This window comes from Amblyraja radiata, chromosome 4 (assembly GCF_010909765.2).
Source record: "Amblyraja radiata isolate CabotCenter1 chromosome 4, sAmbRad1.1.pri, whole genome shotgun sequence".
Taxonomy (NCBI): domain Eukaryota; kingdom Metazoa; phylum Chordata; class Chondrichthyes; order Rajiformes; family Rajidae; genus Amblyraja; species Amblyraja radiata.
The window spans coordinates 101,524,509-101,535,847 of NC_045959.1; the positions used below are offsets into that span (position 1 = coordinate 101,524,509).

The 11,339-nt window shown below is 47.0% G+C and overlaps 1 protein-coding gene across 1 annotated transcript in view; it reads right to left on the minus strand.

Annotated features, from left to right (window-relative positions):
• The window catches only part of LOC116972420 (neural-cadherin-like), a 145,781-nt gene extending 134,847 nt beyond the window's left edge, over window positions 1-10,934 (minus strand). The window contains exons 1-2 of the mRNA XM_033020081.1: window positions 10,746-10,934; window positions 2,113-2,338 (exon numbers count right to left, since the gene is read on the minus strand). Of these exons, the coding sequence (XP_032875972.1) occupies window positions 2,113-2,338; window positions 10,746-10,872 (353 nt within the window). The 5' untranslated portion in view covers window positions 10,873-10,934. The remainder of the gene's footprint in view (window positions 1-2,112; window positions 2,339-10,745) is intronic.
• Window positions 10,935-11,339: the final 405 nt, after the last annotated feature.

The window sequence follows — 11,339 nt, forward strand, 5'->3', positions numbered from 1 at the left end:
GGCCCCTGGTTCTGGACTCGCCCCAACATTGGGAACATTTTTCCTGCATCTAGCTTGTCCAGTCCTTTTATAATTTTATATGTTTCTATAAGATACCCGCTCATCCTTCTAAACTCCAGTGAATACAAGCCTAGTGGCCCCTGGTTCTGGAAGCGCCCCACATTGGGAACAAAATTATAAAGAGAAGGAATGGGTGACGTTTCAGGTCGAGACCCTTCTTCAGACCGGGACTTGACCCGAAACATCACCCATTTCTCCTCTCCAGAGATGCTGCTTGTTCCGCTGAGTTAGCCCAGCATTTTGTGCCCATCTTTTCATAAGGTCATGTGTTGTATATAAAGGCGTGATGTGAAAACACAATTTAATTTAAAAGTTTTACTTTTTTTTAGTATTTGTATTGTATTTTAGTATTGTTTAAGAAGGAACTGCAGATGCTGGAAAATGCTGGAAAATCGAAGGCAAATAAAAGTGCTGGAGAAACTCAGCGGGTGAGGCAGCATCTATGAAGCGAAGGAAATAGGCAACGTTTCGGGCCGAAACCCCTGAGGGGTTTCGGCCCGAAACGTTGCCTATTTCCTTCGTTCCATAGATGCTGCCGCACCCGCTGAGTTCCCCCAGAACTTTTATCTACCGCTCATTTAGAATTCCTGCTTTATACACTTATACCTCAATGAACATTTTAATAATATGCATAACTAAATACAGTTCTTTTCTCTTCAATATTCTTCCATCACCTACCGACGGTGTAAATGACTGCGTAAAACTGCCCAATGCTTAAAAGTAAATCCACCTCAATACTTTATAATAAATACCTTATCATGACCTCTCCTATTCCTTCGCTCCATAGATGCTGCCTCACCCGCTGAGTTACTCCAGCATTTTTGTCCACCTTCGATTTTTCCAGCATCTGCAGTTCTTTCTTCAACTTATCATTGAGACACACGGTTTTTCTTTCACGTGGCCTGGTGTGAAGAGTGTCTATGATTTGAATTGAATGATTGAACAATACAGCATGGAAACAGGCCCTTCGGCCCACCGAGTCCACGCCGACCATCGATCACCCGTACGCACTAGTTTCATGTTATCGCACTTTCATATCCGCTTGCTACACACCAGCCTGGGGAAATTCACAGATTCCAATTAACCTACAAACCCGCCCGTCTTTGGGATGTGGGAGGAGGCCAGAGCACCCGGAGGAAACCCATCTGGTCACAGGGCGAACGTGCAAACTCCACACAGACGGAGCCGGAGGTCAGGATCGGACCCGGGTCTCTGGCGACAGAGGCCAATTCACCGACGTTTGTGTCAATGCGAAAAATTAAAGCATTCAAAAAGGGAATTAAGAATGGTTTAAAATTCCAAATGAATTACAATTTCACTTAGAATTGAGGTTTAAATTCTTTTACCAGCACTTAAAAAAGCAGCACAGTAGCACAGCGCAGCGGTAGAGTTGCTGCCTCACAGCGCCAGGGACCCGGGTTCGATCCTGACTACGGGTGCTGTCTGTATGGAGTTTGCATGTTCTCCCTGTGACCGCGTGGGTTTACTCCGGGTGCCCCGGTTTGCTCCCACACTCCAGAGACGTACAGGTAAATAGGTTGGTTAGCCTCTGTAAATTGCTTCTAGTGCGTAGGATAGAACTGATGTACGGGTTGGTCCGGACTCGGTGGGCTGAAGGGCCTGTTTCCATACTGCATCTCTAACCTAAACTGGACTAAAGCACAGTAAAGTAAACTAAACTAAACTAACCTAACCTGTGTTTTGTATCGATGCTGGTTGATACCAAAGATAGGCACTTCTGGAGTAACAGTAGGTCAGGCAGCATCTCTGGAGAAGAGGGAGAAGGTGATGATTGAGGTCGGGACCCTTCTCCAGTCTGAAGAAGGGTCACGTCCTGAAACATCGCCCATCCTTTTTCTCCAGAGATGATGCCTGACCCGCTGAGTTACTCCGGCACTTTGTGTCTAAGCTGTGCTTTCCTGGAATATCGTTTCCGCGGATGCAAGGTGACATTTGACATTTGTGGCCAACATCCGTGACTTGTCTGGGGAGCGGTTGGCTATCGAAGTTGGCGGTGCCTTACACAATTAGGCTCCGTCAGTCACTACTCACGGCAGTCCCGCTGGGGTGTTTTCAGAAACAAACAGGCTGTAGGAGACGTTGGTGAACTGCGGGGGCCTGGAGCCCACCAGGATGAAAACGGAGGCGGGTTTTCCTTTGTTTCCGCACTTATCGACGGCCAGCACCGTCAACACATACTCGTTGTTCCTCACCAGCGGCAAGCCAGTGGTCCTGATGATGCCGGAGCTTCTGTCAACTTCAAACCTCTCCTCTCCCCCTGCAGGTAGAAGTCACGACAGGTTAGTCACATGAAGAGAGAACACAACGCGAGCCCGAGCCTGTGGCCATTGAGTTATTCCGATTACATTTCCGCACCGCAGCGCGGAGGAAACAGGCCCTTCGGCCCAACCCTTCGCCCGAAGCGGCGACTGCGGAGGGTTGTGGTCCCGACCATGGGGGAAAATGGAGGAGGACTGACTAAACTTTGTGCCTTCCACCACAGTGATGAATGATGTGGTGGATGTTTGTGTTAAATTTTTATTGTGTATTGTGTGTTCTTTTTTATTGTACCGCTGCTGGCAAATTCATTTCACTGCACTTCATTGTGCACGTGACGAATAAATCTGACTTGACTTGACTAAACTTGACTTGAACTCATCCGCGCCGACACACACGAGCTGATTCCACTTGCCCACAATTGGCCCATTCAAAGACGAAAATCACCTCATCTCATCTCAGGGGCGGCACGGTGGCGCAGCGGTAGAGTTGCCGCCTTACAGCGCTTACGGACTCGGGTTCGATCCCCGCTCTCCGTGCTTTTCTGTACCTTCTCCCCGTGACTTGCGTGGGTTTTCTCCGAGAATTGTTTTCCTCCCACGCCACAAAGGCGTGCAGGTTCATTGGCTTGGTATAAATGTAAAAAAATTGTCCCCGCTGTAGAATAGTGTCCATGTGTTGGGATCGCTGGTCGGTGTGGACCCGGTGGGCCGAAGGGCCTGTTTCCGCTCTCTATCTCTAAACGAAACTAAATTTGTAGGAAGGAACTGCAGGTGCTGATTTAAACCAAAGATAGACACAACATGCTGGAGTAACTCAGCGGGACAGGCAGCATCTCTGGAGAGAAGGAATGGGTGACATTTCGGGTCGAAACCCTTTTTCAGACTAAATCTGCCTGTAAGTGATGCATATACCTCTTTTCCCTGCCTATCTAAACGTCACTATCATATCTGCCTCCATCACCTCCCCTGGCAATGCGTTTCAGGCCCCCACCACCCATAAAAAACGCCCTGTACTCCATTAAACTTTCCCCCTCTCACCTTATAGCTATGCCATCAAAAGTTGGATATTTCTACTCTGGGAAAAAGGTTCTGCCTGTCTACCGTATCTGTGTCTCTCACTATTTTATATACTTGTATGCGAGGTCACCTCAGCCTTCGACGTTTGGCCCATTCTGTATCTTCAGAAGGTCATTAGTGATAGGAGCAGAATTATGCCATTTGGCCCATCAGGTCTACCCCGCCATTCAATCATGGCTGATCATAATGTCCAGATTTAAAAAATGTTTTATAAACATTTATGCACATTGACTTTAACTTTTCTGTTTCAAACATTTTAATACATTTTATGCAAATTCTTGGAAAATTATTCTTGAAAATCTTTTTCCATGTTTGAAGCGTGAAACTGTAAATTAAGAAATATTTCTCTCTGCATTATCAAGCTCATAAGTTCTGGGGGCAGAATTAGACCATTCAGCCCATCAAGTCTGTTCCACCATTCAATCTTTCCCTCTCAACCCCATTCTCCTGCCTTCTCCCCATAACCTCTGATCAAGAATCTAGCTATCTCTGCCTTAAAAATATTCATTGACTTGGTCTCCACAGCCTCCTGTGGCAATGAATTCCACAGATTCACCACCCTCTGACTAAAGGAATCCCTCCTCATCTCCGTCCGAAAGGATCGTCCTTTAATTCTGAGGCTGTGACCTCTGGTACTAGACTCTCCCACTAGTGGAAACATGCTCTCTGCATCCACCCTATCCAAGCCTCAGGAGTAAAAACATGGGATCAGCTTCGACATCATCTAAAAACCTTGCATAAGATAATTTGGGATATTAGTACGATCAGTAGTTCGAGAAGGATCTCCATCTTTTGAATAATATTATTTCTGCATGGGTTAGTGATATTGCATATATAAAGAACATTATTTATTGAAAACCTCATACAAACGTCATGTGGATATTAGATTTTTTTTTGTAAAATAATAATGATCCCAATCATTTTGTCCCTGACCCGCTCACAATAATCAACTGGTTCACGTGAAGATGTTTATCATGTTACATTTCCACACAGCCCACGTCTTTTCTGCGAACATTAGCCTGGAAAACCCTCGATACACCACCATTTACCCATCTTAAGGATGCCTCAGTGGTATCATCGCGACACCGTATTACCAGAGTCTTATTAGCAATGTGGGCAGTGGGCAGGTGCTGTAGACCTGCACGGGAAGGTAGACGCTCCCGCCCCCGCCAGTCTCGGGCAGATGGGGCTCGTCAGCCTGGGAAGGCAGTCCATCTAGGAGAGGGAAAATTCTGATTTAAAACCTCCATTGCCTTGTGGCCATATCCAGTCATGGAAAAGGCTCCTGGAGTAAACCTCAAGAAAATCCGGAGTTGGATCCCCTACGGCAGTTCACCGTTGCCGCTCTGGCAGCTCCTGCGACGGCGCTGGTGCCAAACTGTAACGACCCTGCTGTTCCTTTGGATCGATCAGCGACGTGGAGAGGGGGGACGTGCTGCATGGGCAACAGCCTGTCCTCCATATGACATCGCCCAGGCTTGCATCCGACCACACATCACCTGCAAACTAGGATGTATTACCCATGGTCAGTCATGACCGAGGGGGGCCAACTATTAGCAATATAAAGTTATCCATGAAAATGATCAGAAATATTGTTGTTCTTCTGATTTTGCAATACCTCAAAGTCATTACCTAGTTAGCATGACCCCTATAAACCAGTTCAAAGGTTGGAACGTTATTTTGTTTTGATTTATCAAAACTACGCTGTAAATGTTTAAAAAGTAAATGTTTTAGAAATTCTCACAGTTGAAATATTAATACGGTCCTAAGGAATAGGAGTAGAATTAGGCCATTCGGCCCATCAAGTCAACTCCGCCATTCAATCGTGTCTGATCCATCTCTCCCTCCTAACCCCATTCACCTGCCTTCTCCCCATACCCTCCGACACCCGTACAAATCAAGAATCTATCGATCTCTGCCTTAAAAATATCCACTGACGTGTGTCCACTGATCCACTAAACGTGTTAGTTGAGTGTAGTTTAGTTGAGGGCTACAGCGTGGAAACAGGCCCTTCGGCCCGCCGAGTCCGCGCCGACCTGCGATTCCCCGTTTGCACCCGTTCTATGTTTAGTTTAGAGATACGACTCGGAAACAGGTCCTTCGGCCCGCCCAATCCACGCCGACCAGCGATCCCCGCACACTAGGGACAATTTGACAATTTTACTGAAGCCAATTAACCTGCAAACCTGCACGTCTTTGGAGTGTGGGAGGAAACCAAAATAGTTTAACTTGGCATCTTGTACAGCACAGACATAGTGGGCCGAAGGGCCTGATCCTGTGCTGTGTTGTTCTATTTAAGCCGCCATCATGTCAATGATGTTGTCCAGTGACAACAAAACACGACTAACACCATTTTCCTGATGTTCTGTATTGGTTCCTCACTGATATACCATGGCCCCTGGAAATGATCTGTGTGTTCACATTGGGTGACAAGTCTGGTCTCATTTCTCAGCGTGCAATATTTTACTTGCCCGTTGATATTAATGCCTGAGTTCTCAAGTAGACTTCTACAGGTGCACAGTAGAGAGCATGCTGACCGGTTGCATCGTGGCTTGGTTCGGCAACTTGAGCGCCCAGGAGCGGAAAAGACTGCAAAAAGTTGTCAACAGTGCCCGCCCAGTCCATCATCGGCTCTGACCTCCCTACCATCGAGGGGATCTATTGCAGTCGCTGCCTCAAAAAGGCTGGCAGCATCATCAAGGACCCACACCATCCTGGCCATTCACTCATCTCCCCGCTGCCTTCAGGTAGAAGGTACAGGAGCCTGAAATCTGCAACGTCCAGGAATAGCTGAAGCAAAGCAAGAATTTAATTGTCCTATCTGGGACACATGACAATAAACTCTCTTGAATCTTGACAGCAAAGTGGGCACCATGTGACAGCAAAGATGTTGTCAAACTGGAAAGGGTACAGAGAAGATTTACCAGGATGTTGCCAGGACTAGAGGGTGTGCTATAGGGAGAGGTTGAGTAGGCTGGGTCTCTATTCCTTGGAGCGCAGGAGGATGAGGGGTGATCTTATAGAGGTGTATAAAATCATGAGAGGGATAGATCGCATAGTCTATTGCCCAGAGAGATGAATCGAGGACCAGAGGACATAGGTTTAAGGTGAAGGGGGAAAGACTTAATAGGAACCTGAGGGGTAACTTTTTCACGCAAAGGGTGGTGGGTGTATGGAACGAGCTGCCAGAGGAGGTAGTTGAGGCTGGGACTATCCTAACATTTCACTGACAGTTAGACAGGTACATGGATAGGACAGGTTTGGAGGGATATGGACCGAACATGTGCAGATGGGACATGTTGGCCGGCGTGGGCAAGTTGTGCTGAGGGGCCTGTTTCCACGCTGTATCACTCTATGACTCTAAGTGCTGGTCAGGTTCACACAAGGTAGGGGACAAAAAAGAAAAAAAGTAAAACATTAATGGTAATATAATAACTGACAACTTGGAGAAAGCAAGTGAGCATCTAACCCCACCCCAAGGGCGAGGGTACCTTCATATCAGGTGCAGGGGTGTTGGTAGAGGGGTTGACCATAACAAGAAAGCAGGGAGTTTGTGGGCAGCACGGTGGCGCAGCGGTAGAGCTGCTGCCTTACAGCGCCAGAGACCCGGGTTCGATCCAGACTACGAAGGAGTTTGCACGTTCTCCCCGTGACCTGCGTGGGCTCAATCCGGGTGCTCTGGTTTCCTCCCACACTTCAAAGACGTACAGGTTTGAAGGTTAATTGGCTTCTGTAAAATAATAAATTGTCGCTAGTGTGTGGGATCGTGCGAGTGTACAGGGTGATCGCTGGTCGAAGTGGGCTCGCTGGGGATGAAGGGCCTGTTTCCACGCTGGAGTCTAAAGAAAAATGGCGAAAGGAGAACCTTATGGTAGAATGAGGTGAGGGGAAAGACAGCCGAACAACTTCTGTCCTTGACACCGGTGGATGGATGAGGAAAGGTATGGGCTGAGGTACATGGATATCTACCCGTGAGTGATAGACAATAGACAATAGACAATTGGAGCAGGAGTAGGCCATTCGGCCTTTCGAGCCAGCACCTCCATTCACTGTGATCATGGCTGATCATCCACAATCAGTACCCAGTTCCTGCCTTCTCCCCTTATAACCATATAACCATATAACAATTACAGCACGGAAACAGGCCATCTCGACCCCTCTAGTCCGTGCCGAACACATAATCTCCCCTAGTCCCATATACCTGCGCTCAGACCATAACCCTCCATTCCTTTCCCATCCATATAACTATCCAATTTATTTTTAAATGATAAAAACGAACCTGCCTCCACCACCTTCACTGGAAGCTCATTCCACACAGCTACCACTCTCTGAGTAAAGAAGTTCCCCCTCATGTTACCCCTAAACTTCAGTCCCTTAATTCTCAAGTCATGTCCCCTTGTTTGAATCTTCCCTACTCTCAGTGGGAAAAGCTTTTCCACGTCAACTCTGTCTATCCCTCTCATCATTTTAAAAACCTCTATCAAGTCCCCCCTTAACCTTCTGCGCTCCAAAGAATAAAGCCCTAACTTGTTCAACCTTTCTCTGTAACTTAGTTGCTGAAACCCAGGCAACATTCTAGTAAATCTCCTCTGTACTCTCTCTATTTTGTTGACATCCTTCCTATAATTAGGCGACCAAAATTGTACACCATACTCCAGAATTGGCCTCACCAATGCCTTGTACAATTTTAACATTACATCCCAACTTCTATCCCCTGACTCTGCTATCTTCAAGAGCCCTATCTAACTCTCTCTTGAAAGCATCCAGAGAACCGGCCTCCACCGCCCTCTGAGGCAGAGAATTCCACACTCACAACTCTCTGGGTAAAAAAAGCTATTACTCATCTCCGTTCTAAATGGCTTACTCCATATTCTTAAACTGTGGCCCCTGGTTCTGGACTCCCCCAACATCGGGAACATGTTTCCTGCCTCTAGCGTGTCCAATCCCTTAATAATCTTACATATTTCAATAAGATCCCTCTCATCCTTCTAAACTCCAGAGTGTACAAGCCCAGCTGCTCCATTCTCTCAGCATATGACAGTCCCGCCATGCCCGGGAATTAACCTGGTGAACCTACGCTGCACTCCCTCAATAGCAAGAATGCCCTTCCTCAAATTTGAAGACTAAAACCGCACACAATACTTCAGGTTTGGTCTCACTAGGGCCCTGTACAACTGCAGAAGGACCTCTTTGCTCCGATACTCAACTCTTATTTTTATGAAGATATAATAGTGTTTGGGAAATATAAAATTGATTGCGTGAATTGATTGAAAGATACAGCATCTTTGTCCAATATCCCACAGTCTTGTTTAGTTTGGTTTGGACATGCAACATGGAAACGGGCCCTTCGTCCCACCGAGCCCACGCCGACCACCGATCAATTATTCACTCTAAGTTCTATGCTATCCCACTTTAGCACACTAGGGGCAACGTACAGAGGGGCAATTATTGCCTTAACATATGATGAGTGTTTGACGGCACTGGGCCTGCACTCGCTGGAGTTTAGAAGGATGAGGGGAAGACCTCATTGAAACATTCAGAATAGTGAAAGGCTTGGATAGAGTGGGTGCGGAGAGGATGTTTCCACTAGTGGGAGAGTCTAGAACCGGAGGACATAGCCTCAGAATTCAAGGACGTTCCTTTAGGAAGATGAGGAGGAATTTCTTTAGTCAGAGGGTGGTGAATCTGTGGAATTCATTGCTACAGAAGGCTGTGGAGGCCGCCTTTGGGGTTTTTTTTAAGGCGGAAATGGATTCTTGATTAGTACGGGTGTCAGAGGTTATGGGGAGAAGGCAGGAGAATAGGGTTAGGGGGGGGGAGAGATAGATCAGCCATGATTGAATGGCGGAGTGGACTTGATGGGTTGAATGGCTTTAATTCCGCTCCTTTAACCTAAGAACATGAATTAACCTGAAAACCTGCAGGTCTTTGGGATGTGGGGTGAAACCGGAGCACCCGAAGCAAACCAACCTCCTCACTGGAGGGCAGTCACGGTGGCGCAGCGGTAGAGTTGCTGCCTTACAGCGAATGCAGCGCCGGAGACCCGAGTTCAATCCCGACTACGGGTGCTGTCTGTACGGAGTTTGTACGCTCTCCACGTGACCTGCGTGGGTTTTCTCCCAAAAATCTTTGGTTTCCTCCCACACTCCAAAGACATACAGGTTTGTAGATTAATTGGCTTGGTAAATGTAAAAATTGTAAAAAATGTAAACATTGTCCCTGGTGTGTGTAGGATAGTGTTAGTGTGCGGGGATCGCTAGTCGGCGTGGACCTGGTGGGCTGAAGGGCCTGTTTCCGCGCTGTATCTCTAAACTAAAGTTGGGTGAGGCCTACACAATTTACAGAGGACTCTGAGGCCTATTATGACATGCAAGCCTTTCCACATTCGACTGGTGCCCCTGTGGCATGCTGGGACTCTAACTTGGTTCAGAATTTTCTCTTGGGTGGCTTTGCAAATGTCATAAGTGGATTTCTTATACATATCATGATAGCCTGACTTGAATGCCATGGACTTGGACCAGGCAGGTGGGACATGTTGACCGGTGTGGGCAGGTTGGGCCGAAGGGCCTGTTTCCACGCTGTGTCACTCTATGACTCTATGACCATGACAATTAATCCACAAACCGGCGTGCCTTTGGGATATGGGATGAAATCCGAGCACCCTGAGGAAATACATGTGCTCACAGGGAGAACGTGCAAACTCCGCGCAGACAGCACGGTGGTCAGGATTGAAACTTTGTAAGGCAGCAGCTCTATCAGCTGTGTCGCTGTGCCGCCCTGATATATATCAACATATACCAACAAAACATTCCCACTTGCAGAGGGACCAGAGGGAGGTTTACGAGAATGATCCCAGGGATGAGTGGGTTAATGTATGATGAGCGTTAGACGGCACTGGGCCTGTACACGCTGGAGTTTAGAAGAATGAGGGGGGGACCTCATTGAAACTTACCGAATAGTGAAAGGCTTGCATAGAGTGGATGTGGAGAGGATGTTTCCACCAGTGGGAGAGTCTAGGACTAGAGTACACACCCTCAGAAATAAAGGACGTTCCTTTAGGAAGGAGATGAGGTGGAATTTTTTAAGTCAGAGGGTGGTGAATCTGTTGTTCTTTGCCACAGAGGGTTGTGGAGGCCAGGTTAGTGGATATTTTTAAGGCAGAGCTAGATAGATTCGTGATTAGTACGGGTGTCAGGGGTTATGGGGAGAAGGCAGGAGAATGGGGTTAGGAGGGAGAAATAGAAAACCATGATTGAATGGCGGAGCAGATGGCTGTGCAGGCCAAGTCAGTGGATATTTTTAATGCGATTGGCCGACTTTCTTGCTTACCTTCCGTTAGAAAGTATTCCATTCCATCGGCAGAGTGATCGGAGTCATCCCAGGCGGATAGCTGGAAAACCGGGGTACCCTTCGTAGCATCCGGAGCTACGACTGTTAAATACGGGAACAGCTGCATTGTCCACACGGGAAAACATTCCCTCAACAACTTTATCGTCAGATGGCAAAGGTACCAATCATCACCTGCAACAAACAGCACATTTAGATCATGACCTTTTCTTACATCCTATGCAATTATTTTCCAATTAAATCCTAACACTCAGTTTCAGTTTGAGTTCAGTTTATTGTCACTTGAACCGAGGTACAGTGAAACGCTTTTTGTCACGTGCTAACCAGTCAGCGGAAAGACTTGATTACAATCGAGCCATTTACGCTGTACAGATCCATGATAAGGGAATAACGTTTAGTGCAAGGTAGTACACTGGAATTTGGAAGGATGAGAGGATATCTTATTGAAACATATAAGATTATTAAGGGTTTGGACACACAGGAACATGTTCCCGATGTTGGGGGAGTCCAGAACCAGGGACCACAGTTTAAGAATAAGGGGTAAGCCATTTAGGATGCAGATGAGGAAAAACGTTT